General features: G+C 37.1%; 2 protein-coding genes across 2 annotated transcripts in view; one reads left to right on the top strand and one right to left on the bottom strand.

Moving 5' to 3' along the window:
• mak16 (MAK16 homolog (S. cerevisiae)) overlaps positions 1-1,716 on the top strand; it is a 6,463-nt gene extending 4,747 nt beyond the window's left edge. The window contains exons 9-10 of the mRNA XM_067395320.1: position 1; positions 94-1,716. The exon at position 1 is cut by the window's left edge and continues 65 nt beyond it. Coding sequence (XP_067251421.1) covers position 1; positions 94-306 — 214 coding nt within the window. The 3' untranslated portion in view covers positions 307-1,716. The remainder of the gene's footprint in view (positions 2-93) is intronic.
• A 178-nt stretch (positions 1,717-1,894) lies between these two features.
• On the bottom strand, positions 1,895-9,530 carry tti2 (TELO2 interacting protein 2). The gene is made up of 7 exons (XM_067395319.1): positions 8,611-9,530; positions 7,290-7,476; positions 6,810-6,902; positions 6,531-6,715; positions 5,710-5,853; positions 5,411-5,567; positions 1,895-2,349 (listed from the first exon to the last, which is right to left on the bottom strand). Exons 1-7 carry the CDS (start codon positions 9,240-9,242, stop codon positions 2,254-2,256), a joined length of 1,494 nt encoding a protein of 497 aa, XP_067251420.1. The 5' UTR covers positions 9,243-9,530; the 3' UTR covers positions 1,895-2,253.
• Between the last annotated feature and the right edge of the window lie 15,631 nt (positions 9,531-25,161).

The raw sequence follows: 25,161 nt of genomic DNA, 5'->3' as shown, positions 1-25,161 counted from the left end.
GGTAATTTTGATGTTGTAAAATGTTACATTAAAAAAAACCCCACATGAGTTAATATCTGAGAGTGGTATTTAAATCCTGATTTTATTTTACAGGATATGAACAACCTGAAGGGAAGCAGTGATGAAGAAGAGGATGACGAAGAGGAATCCAGTGAGGAAGAGTCGGAAGAAGAGTTGGAGGAAAAGATCAAGGCCAAAACGAAAGGAAAAGCTCCACTCAAAGGCCCAATCAGGAAAAAGCGTGCCTATGTAGAGATAGAATATGAAGAAGAGACGGAACCAGCTCAGAAAAGCAAGGCCACATAGAGACTTAACTGATGATCACACCAACTGTAGTAACTCTCCAAAATTTTTAATGTGGTGGAATTGTTCGTACATTGACCCGTTTCATCTGTGCTTATGCTGTTGCAAAGCATCACATCCATTGTACGTTTGGGTCAACTTTGACCCATATTCATAGTTATAAACTTTATTTGAAATGGCATATATGCAGGCTATATATTTTAGTGCCTGTTCGTTTGGCTTGCTGGAGTTCTGAGGAAAAACATTTATACATTTATATTAGTGCTTTTGTGTTTGTTTGAATGCATGTTTGAGTTGGATCATCTTTTACATCTCATACACCCACCAGCAATTAAACTGCAGACCATTAGAAAACATTACTACTGTCAGACAGCCAATAGTAAAAATGCTGTTAATTTGAAAGAATTTACTGCAAAGAGAAAAATTAGGGGGAAAGCCCCAACCAAGATATTCTCAATGTCCAAAGAGATAAAGATTTGTTAACTTTAAAACCATGAAATTAATATTAATTTGGTGAATATTATCAGGTTGTAATTTTGATGTTGCCTAGAATCCATCCAGCTGCAAGAGACTTGAGACTTTACCAGCAATGGAGAAAATAATGACTAAAATGCATGTTTGAGCTGTTTTAACTGAAAGCAACTTGCACTGACATATCTTGTCACTGTCATTGTTTTGTCTCAAGATAAACACCAGCAATGTTTTTTTTTCTTCTAAGGAACATTTATAAAAGCTACCTAAATGTCCTAACTGAACTAAGGCCAATCCATCTAAGCCGTCTGTGAACACTCAGATTTTAGTTTTTCAAAGAAAGTGTTTTATTTCTCACATCTTTTTATACCGATTTCAAACTGACAGTTTTGTTAAATAGTTTGCCAGGTCTTTTTAGGTAAATGTAAACCCTATTTAAAGAGGTTTTACATTAAGCAAGTCAAATTTCTCATGCAATATGGGGAGGAAAAAGATCTTTCTGAAGATAAAATGCATGAAAAGGTGCAATGTCTTGCAAAAGGCATGAAAACTAATATTTTGTGAAAACTGATTTTAAATTCGAATTAATTTATCAAAATATTTTATGTGATTTAAAGAACTCGGTCAGAACTTTAAATCCTATTGAACAAGCATTTCACCAGCTGAAGAGGAGACTAAAGGCAGAAACTCCCCAAAACAAGCAACCATTGAAAATGGCTTTATTAAAGGCCTGAAAAAGCATTTCAAAGTGTCAGACCAAGAGTCTGGTGATGTCTATGGTTCACAGACTCGCTCCTGTGATTGCTTGCAAGAGATTTACAATTAAATATTAGCCTATATTTGCTTTAAGTTAAACTGTCCCGATACTTATGCTCCCCTTAGGCAGAGGGATGAAACTGCTGTTCTTCTTAGTTTGAAACATTTTGTATTGAAACAGCCAATAATAAAATGTGACATTCTGTACTTCTGCCTCATATTAATCTTTTAATCATATTTACAGATTTCTTAACACCACAGCTAACAGAGCAATTTTATCTTTACTGTCCCAATACTTATGGAGGGCACTGTTTATATACAGTATATAAGCTATATTGTATACATTAGAATGAATACATTATTTACAGTTTACCTGAAGTAATTTAGAACAAAAGTATAACTTGTATTTACAAATGAACAAAAATGTGTACCTACGGACAAAACCTGTATGAAGTATGGTCACTTTAAAAGAGACCTGGCTGTGTATAACAAGTACAGTTTATTCAAAATGTTTATTTAAATGTAACTGAGAAAAGACTTGAGGGAAAAAAGTCAGGTTGTATTATCCTTATTTTATTTCTCTCTTGCTCTCTGAGATATGTATAAACAGTTCCCTTGGATAGTCCACACAAAGAGTGTATTACAGCATGAAGTGAACTTGTCACTGAATCAGATTCTACTTAGACTACTTTCCACTTTTCCCATTTATGGAGATGAAGTTGGCTAACAGCTTATTGACAGTGGTGCTGCTGTGACTTTCTGGATACACATCAACACAGGGTCAGGGACACAACTGCTGTCTACCTCTCTCAGAAGAGTCTGTAGAAAAGAGGGTGAAAAATGGCAAGTAGAAAAAGGAAAAGTGAATTTAACATAAAAACCATGCAATATGTATCAGAGTAACAAGATCTCATAACAGCTTCATAAGTTCTAATTAGTCATTTATTAGTTACTATAAGAAGATTGGGCTTCGCGTCAGTTCCTTAAGTTGAATAGGGAAGACGTAGGACGTAGTGTAAGCTTTTTGAACTGCTAGAATTTTACACTTTCTTTGTAAGTAGAATACAGAAGGCACTGGCAGTCTGGCGAAAACTAGATATTTTACTTCATAACTTCATAAATATGGATTTTACACAATCGCTTCGCTTTGCTTCAGAAGGCCTTTATTAACCCCCCAGACCCGTGTGGAATATGTTTATGATGGATAGATGTGGATGGAGACACTTTCTTCAGCTCATGCTCATTTGGTAACGCTTACTACCATTATAAAGCTTGGATGCATCAGGATATTTATTAATATTTCTCCGATTATGTTCATCAGAAAGAATAAAGTCATATACACCTAGGATGGCTTGAGAGTCAGTAAAGCTTGGGGTAATTTTCATTTGAAAGTGAACTAATCTTTTAAGCCCAATCCTTTTCTATATGTTTTTATCCATTTGAATGGAAATAAATGCATTTTAGCATTTAGTTATTTATATAACTATGGTGTACTGACAGTAAATCTGTGAAATGCTTATGATAATTAAATGTTTAACATTTTTAAGACCACAATAACTTCCAGACACAATTAAATATAATGCTGTCCATTTAAAATGAAGAGACAATTTTGTCTTTTTTATTATAATATAACATTTCTATAAAAGACATTTATTGCTGTGTTATGAATATGAAAAAAACTTGTGTTAAACTGCAAGCATAAGGTTAGGGGGCAACACATAGAAATAAATTATTAAAATGATTAGGGCCTTAAGATAAATGCTTTAGATAAATACGTTTTTGAGCTGCAAATTGTCCTGTGACATCCTGTGATATGATTCAAGGGAAAAAGCTAAAGGCATGAGAGAAAAAGGTAAAATGACGGTGCTGAAGACACAAAAAGCCAAAACGATGTGCACATTTCATGTACATTAAATTATATAATATTAGGGACATCTACACAATTATTAACCAAGAAAAATAAGCCAAATCTATGCTTGAGAAGCGTGAGTTTTCACAATTCCTTATGACAATGAATGATTTTCAAGTTCTAACTAGCGAGATTCTGAGTAATTGGAGACAGATCCTTTTTTGTACTCCACATAGATCATAAAAGTAAATAAATAATAAAATTTACTTCCCAAAAATGTACTCATTTACGCATTTGTTTATTAAGCGGTCTTGCCCCGGAGCAATATCACAGCAACAGTCCAAAGCGGCCAATGAGGTGTCTATTTACAGTTGTGGCCAGAATTATTAGCCCCCTTCATAAATATGATCAAAGATGACTCTAAAAATAAATTGCATTGTTTATCCTTTTGATCTTTAATTTATAAAATTAGCAAAAATCTAACCTTTCACTGAAGGAAAAGAATTGAAAGTGGGGGGAAATAACATTATGAAATAAATGTTTTTCTCCAAAACACATTGCCCACAATTATTAGCACCCTTTTATTCAATGCTTTTTGCAACCTCCTTTTGCCAAGAGAACAGCTCCGAGTCTTCTTCTATAACGCCTGATGAGTTTGGAGAACACCCGAGAAGAGATCAGAGACAATTCCTCCATACAGAATCTCTCCAGATCCTTCAGATTCCAGCTCCATGTTGGTGCTTCTTCTCTTCAGTTCACTCCACTCATTCTCTTTAGGGTTCAGGTCAGGGGACTGAGATGGCCATGTCAGAAGCTTCATTTTGTGCTCAGTGACACATTTTTGTGCTGCTTTTGATGTTTGTTTTGGACCATTGTCCCGACGGATGATCCAACCACAGCCCATTATAAGATTTCTAGCAGAAGTGGTCAGGTTTTGATTTTTTATCTGTTGGTATTTGATAGAATTCATGATACGATATATCTGAACAAGTTGTCCAGGACCTCCAGCACAAAAATAGGCCCACAACATTAAAGATCCAGCAGTATATTTAACCGTGGGCATGGGGCACTTTTTATCCATGTGTGCACCAAACCCATCTGGTGGGTTTGCTGCCAAGAAGCTCTTGTTTTAGTTTCATCTGACAATAGAAGCTCGTCCCGTTTGAAGTTCCAGTCTTGTCTGACAACTGAATATGCTGGAGATTTTTCTTGAAACCCTCCCGAACAACTTGTGGGGATGTAGGTGCTGTTTGATAATTTTTTTTTAGGCTTTCTGAGACTCAAGACTCAACTAATCTGCAATTCTCCAGCTGTGATCCTTGGAGAGTCTTTGGCCACTTAAACATTCCTCCTCACTGCGCATTAGGATGATTTAGACACATGTCCTCTTTCAGTCAGATTTGTAACATCTTTAGTTGATTGGAACTTCTTAATTATTGCCCTGATAGTGGAAATGGGGATTTTCAATGCTTCAGCTATTTTCTTACAGCCACTTTCTATTTTGTGAAGCTCGACAATCATTTGCTGTACATCAGAACTATATTCTGTTTTTTCTCTTTGTGATGAATGATTAAGGGAATTTGGCCTTTGTGTTTCCTCATGTTTATACTCCTGTGGAACAGGAAGTCATGGCTGGACAATTTCATGTTCATGATCACCCCGGTGAGCTAAAAAAATTTTAAATATGAATGGGAATATACTTCAGAGATATTTTACTCATAAAAAATTCTAGGGGTGCTAATAATTGTGGGCAACGTGTTTTGGAGAAAAACATTTATTTCTTAATGTTATTTTCCCCCCACTTTCAATTCTTTCCTTCAATGAAAGGTTAGATTTTTGCTAATTTTATGAATTAAAGATCAAAAGGATAAACAATGCAGATTTATTTTTACAGTCATCTTTGATCATATTTATGAAGGGGGCTAATAATTCTGGCCACAACTGTATGTCTATGCTGTAGCCCTCCAGGAACTGAGTTTGACACCTGTGTTCTATAATCACAAGATTTCACAAAAATAAAAATATTCTCGCCTGCAGTTTTCCCTTTAAGCAGTGGTTAAGCAGCAGTAAACAGTGGGATGCTTCGGTCATGAGGTGCTCTTTCAGCTGAGTGGGTAATGAGTCTGATGAGATGTCAACCAGAAACCTCAGAAGACTCTGAGTTAGCAAATCCATTCTCTTCTCCATACTAGAGATACATAAAAAAAAAAAAAAAATTGTGTTTAGAGTATTAAGCAAAATACATCTGAAATACAAGAAAGTAGAGTATTATATTATAAGAACTTTCAATTTCATGTAGTCGCACTGAAGCATTGGTGATGTATGGTTACCATGGCCAAGCAATCTGTATTGTCTTTTGTAGTGCATCCAGGATACTCAGTCTGCATTCTTCCTCTGGAGCATCTGACACCTCCAAGTATCCTACAATCACCCTCTCCAGCTTTTTCAGGTGACGAATAATTACAATACCCATCCTTTAAGATAACAACATGAAATAATAAACAGATAACTTGGAACATAAAAGTATCTAAAGATGATCACAATTATGCAAATATAGTAAAGAATATTCTAAATGTGCAACATAGTTCCAAGCACTTTAAGCTTTTGCAAGAACCAATGATGTTTGTTCTTGTGTGTCAAATATGGTTGAGAAGAATGCAATACTAGAAATTTCAAAGTTAAGGCATGACCATTGGACAGCAAAATGCTCTTTGGGTCAGCAGGATCAGACAAAAACAAGTGGAGAAGAAAAGACATGTTTAACGCAAAACAATTAAGAATTAAGGTGAAGAATTAAGTGTGAAACCATTAGGAACCCTTTAGTTTCCAGCGACACAATTTTCCAGAACTGCAACCTACCTGGAGTCTCCAGAAGTGCAAAGTGTCAGGTAAAGAATCCTAAAAAATGACCCCCTCTTAATAAGAATCACATACAGAAGTGTAGTAAAATACATGAAGACAGATTTTTTATAGGCTTTATTTGACTGTGATTTTGAAGTGACTTAAGGACCACATCCACATCCATCTCCAATCTTGAAAAGTCTGTCTTGCAGAGTCTTTTGCATATAAAAAACTTAGTGTTGTATATATTAGGAACCAATTACTGAAATAACCAATATCGAGTAGGCTACCTAAATAATTTAGGTCTCACCTCTCAATAAGTAAGGCAAGATTTTTGGCATATACACGACGAAGGTCAAGCTTGTGCTCCATTTCCATGTATATCAAGATGTGCCGGAGCATATCGTCAAAGCGATTTGGTTTACGTGGTATAACTGCACAGGATGGAGGTTTCTCAAGGACTGACAGCAAATCTATAAGGCAGGGCAGCACAACCTGAAGATAATACACAAAAAGGTGAGATACATAGCCTAATCTAAAAATGAAAACCACAAAACTGCATTCAAGTACACACATGTGAAAGCATCACCTGTATAAGTGTAGCCTCAGATGTGTATAAGTGATTGAATACAGCATGATAGAGCACCTGTGCTCTGTTGAATTGCCTCAGATCAGCGGCTGGCTAAGGCAAATGAACACACATCAAATACTTGTACATCAATTAAAAAAATACAATGACTTATAATGTTCTCTAGCGTAAGTCTTATGAATGCTAGGAGCACATTATTAAAGTCACTTAAATTCAGAGACACATTTTGAGGATACATGAACAGCTGCAGAGTGTTCAGTATTTATTGAAGTACAAACATATTTATCATTGACATTGCCCTTATCTGCCATCAGATTATTTCATAGAGCTTACTTTAACGTATTCTAGGATTACCTTCTCCATTCATGTCACATTTTATGATGCCTCATAGTGCTGCTCTGTAGGCAGATTTAGTTTCTGGAACATTTTTTTGCACACAAAGACAGTTGTGGTGACACAATATTTACAAAAATGACTTACCACATTGAGAACAATGTGATGCAGGCAGTGCACACCCAATACTTTGTTTTCTGTGCGATAATCATCGGATATAAGCAAAGACGGTGGAAACACCTTCTCCAAATACTCAGTTAACCAGGGTCGTCCAACCTGAACCAGCACCCAGGAGAACACATGCTTCACTGCCTGGTTACGCTTCCAGCTCTCCCTGAACAGAATGAAGGATACACTTGAGTGCATTTAATACTACACCATACTATTTATTATGTGTTCCTGGGTCAATCAGCTTTTATAAATGTCACTCGATCATTTACACAATGACAAGAAAGTTAACATGACTCACACTCTTTTCTATACTACAGACCAATCTCAAATCACTCTTTTCTGTCAAAAATACTAGAAAAAGTGGTCACAACCATGTTCCTTCTTGGTAAGAAATGTTATCTGCAAGAAATTCCAGTTGGGATTTAGACCATTTCACAATACTGAGACTTTAAAATCTTGCTGATTAATGTAATGCATTACTGGTTGGCTGCCAGACAAGTACTTGGCACTATGAATGCACCATGCCAGACCTGCTAGGACTGCAACTCAGTTTCATCGTGCTTACAGTCACTGATAAGCCTGTTGTCCACTACTGGCTAAACGACAGCTCTACCTCATGTTTCAACCTGCTGGTCTGACTATTACTCCTCCTTTCCAACAAATGCTGGCTTTATTTATCCTGATCTTCAAGCAGAAGGAGCTGGAGGAAAAATCTTGAATAATATCAATCTACAAATCTGACTTGTGTGATGCAGCACTATATAAATAAAGGTGACTTGACTTTTTGACCAATGAATTTCAGTGATTGTTCTACAATGTTTCCAGTCATTTGTGATTACTGGATGTGGATTTAAAAAGTTGTTTTGATTCAGACCAATTTGCTAATGATATTTATGACTGATTTTTTAAAAAGAATTGTTTGTTCAAAGACCAAATACAGTATTTAAAAAAAAATAAAACGATCACCATCTAGCTGAATATTTCTGAGATCATTAAAAATAATAATATTCATTTAATATTATTAATAAAATATTTCTGAGATAAGAAAACATAAAAACAGAAAACCTAAAATTCCTTGAATTCCTTGAACACAGTTCACCTTCATATTTAAGAAAACTAATTCTAAAAAAACTACACTAACCAAACTAAAAATTATTATAGACAAAACTATACAGAGTATATTAAGACTTACAATATATTATGTCTTAAATGTACTGCATAGTAGGAACTTACCATCTAATTTACAAAATATAGGTTCGCAGAGCTTTTGTACTTATGATGTGACTATGAAACTTACTTGGTTAATTCTGGCTTCAGTGTGTCAAGAACTGGCCCCAGAACTCCTTTCTGGTCGTCATCAAGTTTTCCAGACAGCAGCTCCTGCACTGACCTGCTCCCTGTCAATTCCACAGCTGATGTTAAGAGTTCCCGAGCTCTTTTTCTGGAGGCTGCACTGGTCCAAGGCTGCTCCTGCAAATGTGTAATGGAGAATATACAGTAGGTGGGGGCTAGTGTGCGACCGAGAGACCTGATAGCTGGACTGTTTTGATCCTCCAGTGCTTTCTGAATCTGCAGAGACAACACAAGTAACACAGTACTAACAGCCTGAGCTTTGGCCGGTATGTCCTCGTAATTCTTAGCAGGTAAAGCGCCGCTGTCTGTGTCACATACTGGCAGGGCAGCGTAACGGGTAAATGAGTTCACTAAGCCCAAATACTGGCCTCGTATATCAGTGTTCACTTTAGGAAAGAGCCAAGAAAGAGGAGCGTTTGCGAGCAGCTCTGCTGTGTTTTCCAAGATGCGCGCGCGATTCTCATGCGAGTCCTCCACCTCGAACTGCTCGTGAATGTGGCTCAAAGCAACAAGCACAGAGCAGGAGCCCACTGTGTCTCCGATTTTCATCTTCTGAAGAATGTGTGCCACTTCCATTGCATTTTTTAAATTGAACTGTCCGTGAACGTAGAAAAATATTTAGATTAACGTTACATGACAAAATAGCGACTCAAAAACCACTGATTTCTATAATAGTCTTACCACATCTAACATTAGCGTGTATTTTCTGGAATCATTTAATCATTTTAGTCGTACTATAAAAACATCGAAATTATTTATCATAACATAATCTATAACTACATCACTTCGACCTAAACAGCGGGTTATTTAAGTGCAACCATAAAATATTTCCTCAGAAACTTGACCCGTACTCTAAAAGTTCCTATGTTCTTCCTCTTCTTCTTTGGATTTATTGGCGGGTTGCAAACCAACTGAAAAGGTGCATACCGCCACCTACTGTGCTGGAGTATGAAAGAAGCCGATACATGGAAGATTCTCTATATTCTGTATTTCAGGCCACTATTCCTCAAGAATTTCATTAATGCTGTAATTTGTCTACCAGTCTCTCTTCCTGTTTTTAAAATATTATATATGGTGAAATCTATAATACCCAAAGCTTGCATATCTCTTATAAGCTCCATTCTTTCTTGTTCAAATTGTTTACATCTAATCAACACGTTCTACAGTTTCCATTTCCTGATATACATTACAAAAACCAGAGTTGTGTTTGCCCATGATATGTAGTGTTGCATTAAGATTGGTGTGCCCCATTCTTAATCTCGTAAAAATAATAAATTCCTTTCTATTTATATTATGACTAATTTGACTTTGCTTTATATTATTTTGTATTCTATAGAAATGTCTTCCTTTCTTGCATGAGTCCCAGTATTTCTGCCATTTACTCCCACAAGCTTGTTGAATCAATGACTTCCCTTCTACCCTGCTTAAAGTGACTGCTTTGTCAATATTATCCACTTTAAGTGCTTCCTTGGCCATTTTATCTGCCGTTTCATTTCCCTGTATACCCACATGTGCTGGTACCCATAAAAACTGCACCACAATTCCCAATTGTCTTAATCTAAATAAAATAATCATAATTTCCATCAGTATGTCTTTCCTACATGATTGAAAGGTTTGCAAGCTTAAAAGTGATGCCAATGAATCTGAACAAATTAAAACCTTCCTTTTAGAGTTTGAACTTTCTTCCTCAAACCATTCTAGTGCCATCTGAATGGCCACTAATTCTGCTGTATACTGAAGTTGCATCAGTTATCCTTGCTTTGTTCCCATTTTTAAATTCTGGTACATAAAATGCTGCACCCGTTCTTCCTGTCTCAGGGTTTTTGAACCATCAGTGTACACCTGAATAAATGCTGAATAAACTGTATTAATGTATTCTAGTGTTTTATATTTAACTTCACCTCCAACTTCTCCTTTCTGAATTCTATCATGTATTGTCAAATCAATTTGTGGTTCACTTAACAACCAAGGTGGTATTGTTATAGTTGGTCCAAATATTTTTGATGCTATCCTCATTTCTTTTGCCCATTCCTGTACCTTCCATGCAAATCCTGTACCTAATTGTCTAATCTCCCAACTTTCCTCTAATACTTTCTTAGCTAAATGACTATTATTATGGCCCTTTAAACTTATCCAATATGCCATAGATAGTTTTTGACGGTGCAAATTTAAAGGCATTTCTGATAACTCTACCTGCATTGCTGCTACTGGTGTTGTTTTAGCAGCTCCTAAAATGCATCTTAATGCTCTATATTGAATAACATCCAATTTCTTTAACAACGATGCAGATGCAGACCCATACACAATGCATCCGTAATCTATTATGGAGCGAAGAAGTGCATAATATATTCCCATCATTGATAGTTTATCTGCACCCCAATCCTGTCCTACTAAACATCTCATTAGGTTAAGTACCCTATTACACTTCTTTTCTATAAATTCTATATGTATTTTCCAAGTCAGTCTACAATCCATCCATAAACCTAAATATTTAAATTCCACCACTCTTTCCAATGGTGTTTATACATATACAACTGAATATCCGGTCCTATCTTTTTCCGAGTAAAAAACTGACAACAAGATTTAGTTGTGGAAAATTTAAAACCCCATTCTAATGACCATCTCTCAACGCTACCTACTGCTTTTTGAATTTTTTGAACAATAAAGGTAATATTTCTTCCTCTTTTCCACAATATTCCATCATCAGCGTATAGTGCTTTATTAATATCCTGGTTAATTCCTTCAAAAATATCATTAATCATGATATTAAATAAAATAGGACTAATTACGCTTCCTTGGGGCGTACCATTTTCCACATTACTCATACTTGATAAAATATCTCCTACCCTCACTTGTATAGATCTGCCAAACATAAAACTCATTACCCAATTATAAAATCTTCCCCCTATTCCCATTTTCTCCAACTTTAATAACAAGTTCCTATGTTGAAACGACATATCCAAGATAAGTAGCCTAAACAGCTAAGAAAAAAAAAAAATCTAAATATTATTATTATACTAGTGATCACTTGTGACTTTTTCTGTTGCTAACGGTGATGTTTCTGTAAGATTTTACAGATTAAGTCAAATAAACTGCTAATAAATTATCATCCCATCTCATACTAAACTATTTCTTATGACACTGTCCTAAGTAAAAAAAACTACTTGTACATAATATAATGTTAATGAAATAAAAGGCCTCTTTTATATAATTTATAAATATAATCACAATGAAATCCACACAGAATGTTATAGAGCCACTAAAGCGTCATGGAATACCGAGAAACTTTGCGCTCGCTCGCAAGCCTTTATTCAGAGTAGTGCCATGACAGTTATGAAAGTGAGGCTGTGAGGGATAGACAGCCGTGTTTCCAGTGGCATCTGCTGTAAAAAGCAGTTTAAAGCTCCTAGATCATGTATCATTTTCCACAGCTATTTTTTTTCTGTTGGTTTTTGTCTGAAATGTCTTAGAAAGATATCATAAACAGCTAACACAGCAATTACCACCTAATAATTCATTCTCAGTACTTGAGAGAGAGAGAGGCAATAATTATATAGGCATATTATGTAAAAAACATAAACATATTTTATTTATACAGCTGTACAGTACATAATGCACAAATCTTTACATCTTTTCCAGATACCCCTCTATTATTATTATTATTATTATTTATTTTATTTATTTATTTCCTTAGTCTTATTTAAATGTTCTTTTGTTCTCATGTCTTATATGTATGTACATATATGTATATATGCACCAAGAGCTCCTGAAAAACCAAAACAAATTCCTAAAGTACAAAAGTACAACTCAACTCACTGTCTCGCTGTCATTCCCATTAAAAATAAAAAATGGTGCTGCTGTGTAAAGTGCAGTTTTTCAAATGCAGGCCTCTGCATTTGAAATATTTACACTAACTCCACCAACAATTGTCTGATTGAGCCAGACAAAATTGCAAAATAAATTTCGAAACAGGAGCAGTGGTGTGGAGAGTAATTAGAATTACAACTTAATTTTCTTCTATAAAGCAGCAGTGTGTTTTACTTACAAATGTCTTACCTTGGCAGACTGAACAGAAGAAATGAACCAGAGAAGACATTTTACACTTCAAAGATGGCAGGGGCCTCAGAGCACACCTACCTATTACATCATCACTGCGGACCAATGGTAATTTGAAGGTTTACCACCAACTTTTCCAAAATATTTGCTTTTCCAGAAAGTTTTGAATTTCTGAAACATGCTCCAAACAAACTTTGTTATTGCCTGATTATGTTCATTCTTCGATTTCACTTCAAGTATATTGGGGCCTTATGGTGCATTCAAGCTATGTCGGAAAGATCGTATTTATGAGTTGAACGCACATGAATGCCACCACAAAGTCGTAATTAGGGTGAGAAGCTCAGGGTTTTCTTTAAGCCCAGAGTTTACGATTTGGGGGCATGTCAGTAAGAAAACATAGTGGAATACCATAATAGAGTGGTGCAGGTATGACATCAAAACTCCGCCTTCTGGTTCCCTTGAGATTTTCCTATAGGGATTTAAAATGGGGTTTTTCAATTTATGAGTAAAATAAAGCCTGTGGTAAACATAACTTGACAATACTTTGGGACGTAAGTGTGTGCAATTTGCATTGTAGAACAAACATGACAAGTTATGTTTACCACAGGCTTTAATTTTAAAATTCCATAGGAAAATCTCAAAGGAACCAGTGGTCAGTAAGTCTCCCAGCAGAGAATGCTACCTGTACAAAATATAATAGCATTGTAATATAACAATATAATAATGTAATGGTAAAGTTTAAAGTGGCTTTATAAATTAAAAAATATATATAATATAATATAATGCAGGGGTGGCGAACTTTGGTCCTGGAGAGCCACAGTCGTCCTGCAGATTTCAGCTGTTGAAACAAAACTATGCAGGACTGTGGCTCTCCATGTTCACCACCCCTGCATTAATAGTCTGTTATCTGTAGTTGAGACCAGACCAAGGCTGCGTTCCAGTTCGTTTTTTAAATGCCTCGCTAACTTCCCTTGGTCTCATTGACCCGGATGTACGTCATTGCTTACGTTGCACGAGAGCCCACTTCTGGCAGAACCCTTGCAATGGGCTGAACTGGAACGTCCTAAGCATAGACATCATGGTCCTAAGCCCTTGATCACTTGAAATACGCAATGGAGCTGATTTATTATTTATTTTTTCCCCTTACAAAATTGTTTAATACAGCATTCTATATGTATATATGTGTGTTTTAAATGTTTAAAAAAAAGAATTAATATATCATGGAGTTGTTTGTGGTGGGGTCATAGACTGGGTGGGGTAAATCAAACGCGATATGCGGTGACGTCATAATCGTGTTGCATTGTGGGTTATGGAGCTGCCTGAAGTGTACATGTGAAGTAGACTCGCTCCCTTGGTCAAAATCGAGGGAGCGAGGGTGTGTCCATATAAACTTCCCTCGTCCACTTCACGAAGTGGAACGCATTTCAAAATGGCGGCAGGGATTCCCCCGAGGGGAAGTGTTTAGGGAAGTTCGCGAGTGCGTGTCTAAAACTGGAGTGGAACGCAGCCCAAGAGTAACTGTGAGGTGTGTGCTCTTATCCCAAGTGACCGACCGTCTGCTGGCTGCCTCACGTTACAGAAGTCAGATAATTCCCAACACATAGAGACTCTTGCACCTAGATATTATCACATAGAGTCTGTGTCTGTACCCCGAATTAGTAAAAACAAAAAACTTCCAAACCCATTTAATGGTAAAAATTTAATTGATGTTCAACAAATAAAAAATAGAGATAATAATGATAAACAAATGATAAAGCTTGGGTTGTTAAATATTAGATCACTTTCTTCAAAAGCACCTATTGTAAACGATATTATCACAGACAATAATCTAGATGTGCTGTGTTTGACAGAAACCTGGCTAAAACCGGACGATTACACTACTTTAAAAGAGTCTAGTCCTCAAAGGTTATGATTATCGACACAATCCTCGACAGAAAGGAAAAGGGGGAGGTGTTGCTGTAATTTATAGTAATATTTACAGTATCAGCCAGAAGTCTTTAATATAATTCCTTCGAAGTGATGGTGCTTTATGTAACATTATGTAAGTTGACATTTGTGTTGGCTACTGTATACAGGCCACCAGGGCACAATACAGACTTTATCAAAGAGATTGCCGATTTTCTATCAGAATTAGTACTAGCTGCAGATAAAGTCCTTGTTGTTGGTGATTTTAATATCCATGTAGATAATAAATGCTGTGGCAAAAATCAACTCCGACTCTACTGCATAAGAGACAAACACGTCCAATTGTCTTTAAAGCTTTTATTTCTTGCAAGAAAGGTCAGACAGGTCATACAGAAACACAAGTAGCTGCAGAGTGTAAGACCAAGAACGAAAGCTTCCCCTCACTTTTATATCTCTAACCTCCAAGGCCGAAGCCTCTGTCCTTTTACCATATTTGGAACATCCCTTAGTGGCTGTAACTTTCCACACATTGTTAGCACAGACATGTTTTAAACATACATCTTGCATTTCCCCATACCATATCTTGCTCTTTCTATTTCTGACGAAGCCAACATCATATCATGTTCCATAAGCATCATATTTCACAAGAATACAGGTAAAAAGCATATGAAAAATTAAAATTTCCACAACAATTCCCTCTTCTTATCATTCATTGATAACTAATGATTACTTCTACTTCATTTCACATCACAGTCTTAAATTGTGAGGAAAGTTAGAAAATGCTTAAGGCTTTTTCTGTGGGGATAGACCCAGTGTTTTAGCAAGCTAAATAGGATAGATAAAGAATGGGCTTTACCATGAAGTCAAATACCTCGGTTACATTTTACTATCTTTGAGGATTAACCACTAATCATCCATATTCATCTTAAAGTATCTTATACAGTAAATTTAAGTTTGTACGTCACATTTATGCTCTTCATTTCTGATCTTCATACAAACAACAATTTTAGATACATCACCCAATCATAGAAATCCTTCATTTTACAGACATATAGCATGCAAATTTAGGTTCTATAACATCTTTATCACAACAGATCCATTTTGTAGCCCATGATGTCATTGTCCAGCCTCAGTGGTGATTTGGAAATCCTTGAGCTGATTTCACCTGTACATGAAAATTTTAGACAGGATACAGATAGAAATAGAAAACATAATAGAAAATAGAAAACATTGCTTTGCAATAGTTCAACATGTCATGTTCACACAATTCTGTTGATGCCACTCGTTGTTTAGCCCCTTCTATTCCCAAAAATGGGTTCTTCCAACCTAATTTAGAATTTTCAGGCATATTTTCAGCCACACATTCATTAGTTACCATCCCCCTTTTTGATACATTGTTCATTAATTGATCATAGTGGTTGGTGACATGTTTCTCTAAACAACATTTGCCATCAACACTAAACTAAAATCCATCTTCAATTCTGCAACCAGATTTTCTCCAGCTTTCTCTGTCTCTGAACATGCTCTGTAAAGAGTTTGAAAAATCAAGGTTATTTTCAGATGACAGATTACACACAATCTCCTGTGTCTGCTCCAGCACTTCCTAAAGAAACAGAAACTTTTTTCATTAGTTTGGGCACAACCAGAAATTCAAACCACAGCACCCCAAAGATCGTCTTCTACCCCAACCTAATAATGAGCACTTATATAGATAATCACAATTCTTTCCACCTTGACTTCTCCCTTGTATTCTGTCATAAAAGCTTCTAACTTCTCACTATAACTCACATTGTCGCTCTTTTCTTGAGACTCCAGTCTGTAGTCTCAACACACTCTCTGACAAACAGAACCACCTCATTCTTATGTTTAGCTCAAAATTTAGCAGGTACCTCAGCCAATGCTTGGTGTACTTCTGAAGCGCAATTGTTTACTGTTGAATGATTTGTCTTTACTCTGTTTTTCAATTGATATTACAATTCTTTCAGTCAGTCTACCCCCTCCAGTGAGGGTCAAAACTCATCTGCTTATGCCAAATAGAGGACAGTAGCCCTGAAACCAACACTTCACATTCCCCGGTCACAACTTATCCTTCGCTATTCCAGTCTGTTGTTTTGTCTCTGAAGACAGAGCCATCTACAAACAACACGTCCTCACAATTATCAAATGGTTTATCTAGCAGGTCAAGTCATGGTGTACAGACTTGATCAAGGATAGTCAAACAACAATAATGTTCCTTCTCATCATCCTTTGTTCTACAAAGGTTACTGGGCTCTTTGGATAATCTTGCTTACTGCCAGTGTGTCACTGTTTCTCTGCCGTCAAGTCTACATTTTACATTTAGCATTGTGATCACACATAGCTGACAGTGTTTAAATTCAGACCCCAAGTTGAATTTAGACAAGGGTTTTAACCCATGGACGGCAATCTTCAATTTCACAATTCCAATTTTCCATAAACACTTAAACTTACTGATCCAGAGAGTAATTCAAATCAACATCATAAATGACAAAAGTAGTCATAATTACCATTAGCAGACAGAGCTGGATAAACAATCCACTTAAAGTTCGTCCCATGTTCTGTATTGTCTTTTCATCAGATTCAATCAAAATATCTGCTTCTCCAAATTTCTCGTTTCACTTAACCCCATCTGTAATGATAAAACACTCATTCACACTAGTTTAATGACTATAAACTGCTCACTTTCAAAGTTGCTTTTGGTGTTAATCCTAAAAGCATATCTTTAAACTTCCCATTTTTCTGTAGATCTTTACTTAGTTTCTTACATGATCTTTTATTCAGTCTCAAAGCATATCTGTTCACTATAATTATTTTTCACAAAAGTCAGCTGGGTTGTTTTGGTTCCAGTCTCATTGCTTTGTTTTGTTTAAACTTTATCAGACTGATAACAGACAGACAGAGTATCCTTGCCTCTACCCCAGCCATCTCTCTCTCTCTTCACAAATAATCACTTCAGCAGCCTCTTAAGACTGTAACTTAGACTGAATTTAACATCAAATTACTATACATAACCCTTGGTCAAATCTAAATGTTTTAACTTTCAAATAAAGAAAACATTATCACCATCTAAAATATGTTATGCCAGTTGCCATTTTTGAGGGTATCTTTAGTTTAAATGCTGAATGCACTTAACTTTCTCTTGTATCTGCAAAATCAGTCTTCATCTTTAACACCACCATTGCCTTGGAATTATCCTCTGCCATGTCTAATGACCTGCAGGAGTAAAAACTATGATAGAGACACATTAGTTCAAAAATCACACAGCCTCATGAATTCAGGGATTCATCATCCTGCTGAATCCTAAACTTCTATACAGTTCATGTTACCAAATTTTACTCTGGTCTCCCCAGAAATTACGGACAATCACCTCATGTTCTCAGTCGGCTCTTGAAAGCTCATTCCCATCAGCTCTATATCAATACTCTTTTTCCTCAGGGTCTTGTCCCCTGGCATAGTTGCTTGTCATAATGAAAACCAAGCCATCTTAGGAACGCGGTTTCTGGTGAGTGGTATAGAGGAGCATTTTTGGGTCAGACTGCTGTTCTTCTCACAGGTCATTCCCCCTTCATGATGCTGCTGGCCTCACAGACATCCTGCTCAACTCTCATACCCATCTCACATAAACACCTCCCTCCAGGGTAGATGCCCAGTGGCGGCGGTAACCCCCTGCCTTAGGTTGTCCTCGTCTGGCCAAAGAGGATCTTACCCGTCTTTGAGAAATCACCTCGTGCACACTGGTTACCGCTCTTTCCCATTCCAGATCTTTTACAGTTTTCTTCACCAGAATCAGGTGTTTTCTGGAGCTTAGGGAAGTTGCATTCAAGAGCCACCTGAGCCATTGGACTGCCTAATAGTGTTAAAACATGGAGACAGGTTAATAACAGCAGTATTTAATCACTAAAATCATTAGACTGTGCATTCTCTCAGCAGCAACGTATCCGTGCTGAGAATATACTCGGTGAATTTAATTCTCACAACTGTCCATTCATTGTAATGTTCTGCCACATCTGTAACCGGAGCCATCAGCCCTGCACATGGTGGTGACAAAGATCAGACAAAAAAGTTACTGGTCATAGAAGAAATTCATCAAAATAGTCACTTCTGTCCTTCAAGGTCTATATTACTAATTTAAAGACCTCTTTACACTCATTGAGTTTTCCTTTAACAAATTTAAAAGTTAATTTCCCTCTTCATGGCAATCATTTCTTTTAACATCTCTGTGTCCATGATTTTCAGCTGAGACACTGTGCTTCACTATAAATAGCTTGTCATCTCTTATGACACAAGCTCAGATAGCAGCATTTAGCTGACTTTGAATGAGAGAGACTGAGGATTTCAGGACTGGTACTCTGCCTTTTATAACATCAAACTTTATCTACTGTCTTTTGACTCTGGCCTAGCTTAAGACTTTGCCAGAAATTACATTAATTTCCAAATAAACAACTGTTTATATTTGTCTTTTACTCACACATCATGGAAATTAGAGGTTAAAAATTTCCAGTCAGGTTGAGTCTTTGTTACAACTGGCAGTCTCATTTTTCCTGCCATTTAACTTTTGACCATCAAAACCCAAACACTTAGACATTAAAGGTCCTAAATCATTTTAGTCATTTTACATTGTGATAGCGATGCGCTAATCACATAAAAACATACTTGAGACTGTTCAACCTTTTTTCCCCAAAGTGAAACATTCTTTTAGAATTTTTCATTTTCACTTTCATAAAATTAATTTTCTCCTGCTATATTCCCCTTCATCACAGCCACTTATCTCACTATCAAATAGTTAGTTTGCAGATGCAAAACACATTATCAATATGGTTTCTACTGTTTCGCAGAACACCAATATTATTTTAATCATATTTCTACTACTTGGTTGGACTGACAGCCTTATAGCTGCTTTCTCCTTCAACCATTCTTATATAAATTGTAGTTCTCTAGACATCTAATGTCATGCATCCATTTAATGGATGAATAAACAAAACTTTTTGTAAGTTACGTTCACATCGAACTTCTTCACATGCCAATTCTTTTTGCCTTCTTTCCCTTCTGTCTGCTTCGTCTAGCCTACAATCTCTAGTCTGCTTACATTTCACACACACATTGCTCTCAAACACAACATCCCCAAATCGCAGTTCTCTTCAACTTCAAGTCTTATGACCACTCAACGTTCCCTCTTCTGGGAAATCACAATACTTAACTAACTTTTCCTTCATTTTTATCGTGTTTTATATTTTTCTGTTTTTCTTCAGGTTTTTTCTTTATCCTGCACTTCCTCCTCTACCGGTTGCACTAACTGTTTCTGCAGAGCTCTCCGCTCTCTCTTTTCTGCTTCCAGCAACCAGCCGTTCACACATGTTTTCTTTTCCAGCTGGGAAATCGTGATACTTAATTAATTTATCAATGTCCCCTAGACACACACTTTTTGCAAGCTTGCTCTGGGATTCCCCATTTTGGTTCTCCTTTTCTGACTTCCGTGGCTTTCCTTTCGGCGCGCATCTAATAATCTGGTGGACGTCTCCTCCAGATCCAATTTTTATCCCAAAATTGGACGGGCTGAGCCTCACTGCTCAGATCACTATCGACTCGAGCGATCCGACCGTCACACCTTCACAAATTTATAAACTACAGCAACCTCGGCTGTAGTTGGGCTCAATCCCAAAATGTGTTTCAGTGTGACCCATAAAACGCTCTTACTCAAACGTGGTCAGTTTTAGGAACCTCTTGATCGCACTGCTTCTTTTTTTTTATGATGTTAAAAAAAGATACAGCTCGAAATTTCTCCCCGGAAATTTTATACAGCAGCCGACCTCAATTCCCAAAACCCTCCGGACCAAACGTGGTCAGTTTTAGGAACCTCTTGATCGCACTGCTTCTTTTTTATGATGTTAAAAAAAGATACAGCTCGAAATTTCTCCCCGGAAATTTTATACAGCAGCCGACCTCAATTCCAAAAACCCTCCGGACCAAACGTGGTCAGTTTTAGGAACCTCTTGATCGCACTGCTTCTTTTTTATGATGTTAAAAAAAGATACAGCTCGAAATTTCTCCCCGGAAATTTTATACAGCAGCCGACCTCAATTCCCAAAACCCTCCAGACCAAACGTGGTCAGTTTTAGGAACCTCTTGATCGCACTGCTTCTTTTTTATGATGTTAAAAAAAGATACAGCTCGAAATTTCTCCCCGGAAATTTTATACAGCAGCCGACCTCAATTCCCAAAACCCTCCGGACCAAACATGGTCAGTTTTAGGAACCTCTTGATCGCACTGCTTCTTTTTTATGATGTTAAAAAAAGATACAGCTCGAAATTTCTCCCCGGAAATTTTATACAGCAGCCGACCTCAATTCCCAAAACCCTCCGGACCACGACCACAGAGTCAGTCAGAGTCGCCACAATGGTTTGTCCTGTTTCCTAATTATAATTTTCAAATCATAAATTCCCATTTTTTCACTTTTTCTATTCAAAAACTTATTTTTCCCACATAAACTCATATTTAAATCACTTAAATCACAAATTTTTCAATTTTTTCTGTTTCCTAATCTTCCAAACTTTACCAAATCACACTTACTCTTAATTCCCCATAAAATTTAAATTTATCTCTTACCAGAGAGTCGTGTAGCCACCCGGGTTCGTTTTCTGATTCCAGTGGTGTCCCCCTCTGGACCCTGGCGGTCGGCCCCTCATCCCTTAATCTATTCGGGGTAGGGCTGAGACTACTATTAAGTCCAGGATGATCAGTCACCATCCGCTCTCGGGTCCAAAAGGCACATCCAAGGAATCCCACTTTCTGACACCAATTGTTGTGGCAAAAATCAACTCCGACTCTACTGCATAAGAGACAAACACGTCCAATTGTCTTTAAAGCTTTTATTTCTTGCAAGAAAGGTCAGACAGGTCATAAAGAAATACAAGTAGCTGCAGAGTGTAAGACCAAGAACGAAAGCTTCCCCTCACTTTTATATCTCTAACCTCCAAGGCCGAAGCCTCTGTCCTTTTACCATATTTGGAACATCCCTTAGTGGCTGTAACTTTCCACACATTGTTAGCACAGACATGTTTTAAACATACATCTTGCATTTCCCCATACCATATTTTGCTCTTTCTATTTCTGACGAAGCCAACATCATATCATGTTCCATAAGCATCATATTTCACAAGAATACAGGTAAAAAGCATATGAAAAATTAAAATTTCCACAACATAAAAAAGACTCATTAGGATTGGCATTTACAGACATTCTAAACTCTATTGGTGACAACACGTGTCGGGACCCACTCACTGTCGTAATCATACTTTAGATCTAATATTGTCACATGGAATCGATATTGATGCCGTTGAAATTCTGCAGCAGAGTGACGACATCTCAGATCATTATCTAGTCTCGTGTATACTACATTTAGTCAAAGAGGCTAAACTGCCTCCCTGCCATAAATATGGTAGAACCATCGCTTCTACCACTAAAGATTGCTTTATAAATAATCTTCCTGATCAGTTTCATCGCCTTAGCATACCAGACAGCTTAGAAGACCTCGATATTGCAACAGAAACTATTGCATCTGTCTTTTCCAGCACATTAGACTCAGTTGCTCCTTTGCGTTTAAAAAAGATTAAGGAAATTAATCCAACACCATGGTACAATGAGCACACTCGGGCCCTAAAAACAGCAGTTAGAAAAATGGAGCGCAACTGGAAGAAAACAAAACTAGAAGTATTTCGCATTTCGTGGAGAGAGAAAATGACTGAGTACAGAAAGGCCTTAAAAACTGCTAGATCTGCCTATTTTTCAAAACTTTTAGAAGAAAATAAACACAACCCTAGGTATTTATTTGATACAGTTGCTAAATTAACATGAAATAAAGCTTCAACTTCTGATGTTTCCAAAGAGCACAGCAGTAATGACTTTATGAACTTCTTTACTTGCAAGATTGATAATATTAGAGAAAAAATTATAACCATGCAACCGTCTACTACAGTCTTGTGTCAGACAGTGCATTGTAGTGTCCCTAAAGAAAAATTCAATTCATTTACTGCTTTAGGAGAGGAAGAATTGTCTAAACTTGTTAAATCATCCAAATCATCCATATGTATGTTATACCCTATACCGACTAAGCTATTGAAAGAGATGCTTCCAGAGGTTATCCTCTTCTTAATATTGTTAATTCATCTTTATCACTAGGATACGTACCAAAAACCTTTAAGCTGGCTGTTATTAAACCTCTTATTAAAAAACCACAACTTGATCCTAGAGAATTAGTCAATTACAGGCCGATCTCAAATCTCACTTTTCTGTCAAAAATACTAGAAAAGGCAGTTTCATCACAACTATGTTCCTTTTTAGAAAGAAATAGTATCTGTGAAGATTTCCAGTCAGGATTTAGACCGTACCATAGTACTGAGACTGCTCTCATTAGAGTTACTAATGATTTGCTCTTATCATCAGATCGTGGTTGTATCTCTCTATTAGTGTTACTGGATCTTAGTGCTGCATTTGACACTATCGATCACAATATTCTTCTAAACAGACTTGAAAATTATGTTGGCATTAGTGGAATTGCATTGGCATGGTTCAAATCATACTTATCTGACCATTATCAGTTTGTAGTAGTAAACGATGAGATGTCAGTCACAAGTAAAATATGGAGTACCGCAAGGCTCAGTACTAGGACCGTTGCTTTTTACTCTGTACATGCTACCGTTGGGAGATATCATTAGGAAGCATGGCATTAGTTTTCATTGTTACGCTGATGATACTCAGCTCTATATTTCTTCGCGCCCTGACGAAAATCACCAATTCGCTAAATTAACAGAATGTATAGCTGATTGTAACACAGTTCACGTTCGTGTATGGGAAGAGGTCTGGGATGGCGAACAACTGCTGACTGAGCTTTTATTGAAAACAATGTTCAACAGAAAGGCTGTGCAACGCACGATAACAGCAACACAAATAATCCACAAAGGGCTTCACTCCAGGTTCGGTAGACACAATCCACAAAGGGCTTCACTCCAAGTAACTCGCTGTGTCTCAGTCAGCAGTTCCCCTCTCTCTCACACACTCCTGCTTCTCACGGCGTCTTATCCTGTCTCCGCACCAATCACTAGAACGAGAAACAGGTGTTCGTGATTTGCATCCAACCCACTCACTTACCAAGCGTCTCCCGCTATTCTCTCCGGTTGCAGACCTCGCTGAACCACGCCCCCCTCGCCACACTGATATAAAAAACTGGATGACCAGTAATTTCCTACTACTAAATTCAGGAAAAAACAGAGATTCTAATTTTTGGACCGAAAACTTCTTCACGCAATAATCTAGAATACTGTCTAACACTTGATGGCTGCTCTGTTAAGTCTTCATCGTCAGTTAGGAACCTGGGTGTGCTCTTTGATAGCCTACCAATCTTTCATTTGAAGGCCATGTTACAAGCATCTGTAAAACTGCATTCTTCCATCTGAAAAATATATCTAAACTACGACATATGCTCTCAATGAAAAATGCAGAACAGTTAGTTCATGCGTTCATGACCTCAAGGCTAGATTACTGTAATGCTCTACTGGGTGGTTGTTCCTCCCGCTTGATAAATAAACTACAGCTCGTACAAAATGCAGCAGCTAGAGTTCTTACTAGAACTAGGAAGTATGACCATATTAGCCTTGTTCTGTCATCACTGCATTGGCTTCCTGTTAAACATCATATAGATTTTAAAATCTTGCTAATTACTTACAAAGCACTAAATGGTTTAGCTCCCCAGTACCTAAGTGAGCTCTTAATACATTATAGTCCTTCACGTTTATTGCGATCTCAGAATTCAGGCCAGCTGATAATACCTAGAATATCAAAATCAACTGCAGGCGGTAGATCCTTCTCCTATTTGACACCTAACTCTGGAACAATCTTCCTAGCATTGTTCGGGAAGCAGACACACTCTGTCAGTTTAAATCTAGACTAAAAATGCATCTCTTTAACCTGGCATACACATAACACATTATCAATTTATATTTTCAAATCCGTTAAAGGATTATTAGGCTGCATAAATTAGGTCAGCCGGAACCGGGAACACTTCCTATAACACCAGATGTACTCGTTACCAGGGACGTGCACAGGAATTTTGAGGGGCAGTTGCTCTGACCTAAAAAAAAAAGGGCAACCCCCCCCCCCCCCCCCCCTCGATTTTATTTTTATTTTTATTTCAGTTAACGACGATGTTTTTTCCCACCTAGTTTTCGTTAACAATTATAACCTTACTCACCTTTCCGACAACGTTAAGTCGTCTCACCCGACAACCGCGACAATCTCCTTCTAGTGCCGCTCATGCAGGCTCAGCTCAGGTGCCGGTCGCGTGCAGCACTGCTGCGACGTAAACAGAGTTTGCCCTTCCCCTACTGACTTTCACTTTCGGACGGGTGCCCGAATATGGAAGTGAATGAGGCTTTGCGATTTTTTATTTATTTATTAATTTTTTTATCTAGGCCTACGTGAAATTCTGCATCCATTGTACGATTTTTTTATTTATTTTTTTCC

Source organism: Chanodichthys erythropterus, chromosome 9 (genome assembly GCF_024489055.1).
Source record: "Chanodichthys erythropterus isolate Z2021 chromosome 9, ASM2448905v1, whole genome shotgun sequence".
Lineage (NCBI taxonomy): Eukaryota > Metazoa > Chordata > Actinopteri > Cypriniformes > Xenocyprididae > Chanodichthys > Chanodichthys erythropterus.
The sequence above is the reverse complement of the archived record's forward strand: the minus strand, read 5'-3'. Positions and strand labels throughout refer to the sequence as shown.

What these genes read in the sequence shown, in the direction of transcription:
- tti2 (XM_067395319.1), bottom strand. Translation starts at nt 9,242, where the DNA reads ATGGAAGTGGCACACATTCTTCAGAAGATGAAAATCGGAGACACAGTG. An exon ending in CTGAAGCCAGAATTAACCAA is followed by an intron (nt 7,477 to 8,610) that starts GTAAGTTTCATA and finishes CATTCTGTTCAG; the next exon opens with GGAGAGCTGGAAGCGTAACC. An exon ending in CTTGCCTTACTTATTGAGAG is followed by an intron (nt 5,854 to 6,530) that starts GTGAGACCTAAA and finishes GTTATCTTAAAG; the next exon opens with GATGGGTATTGTAATTATTC.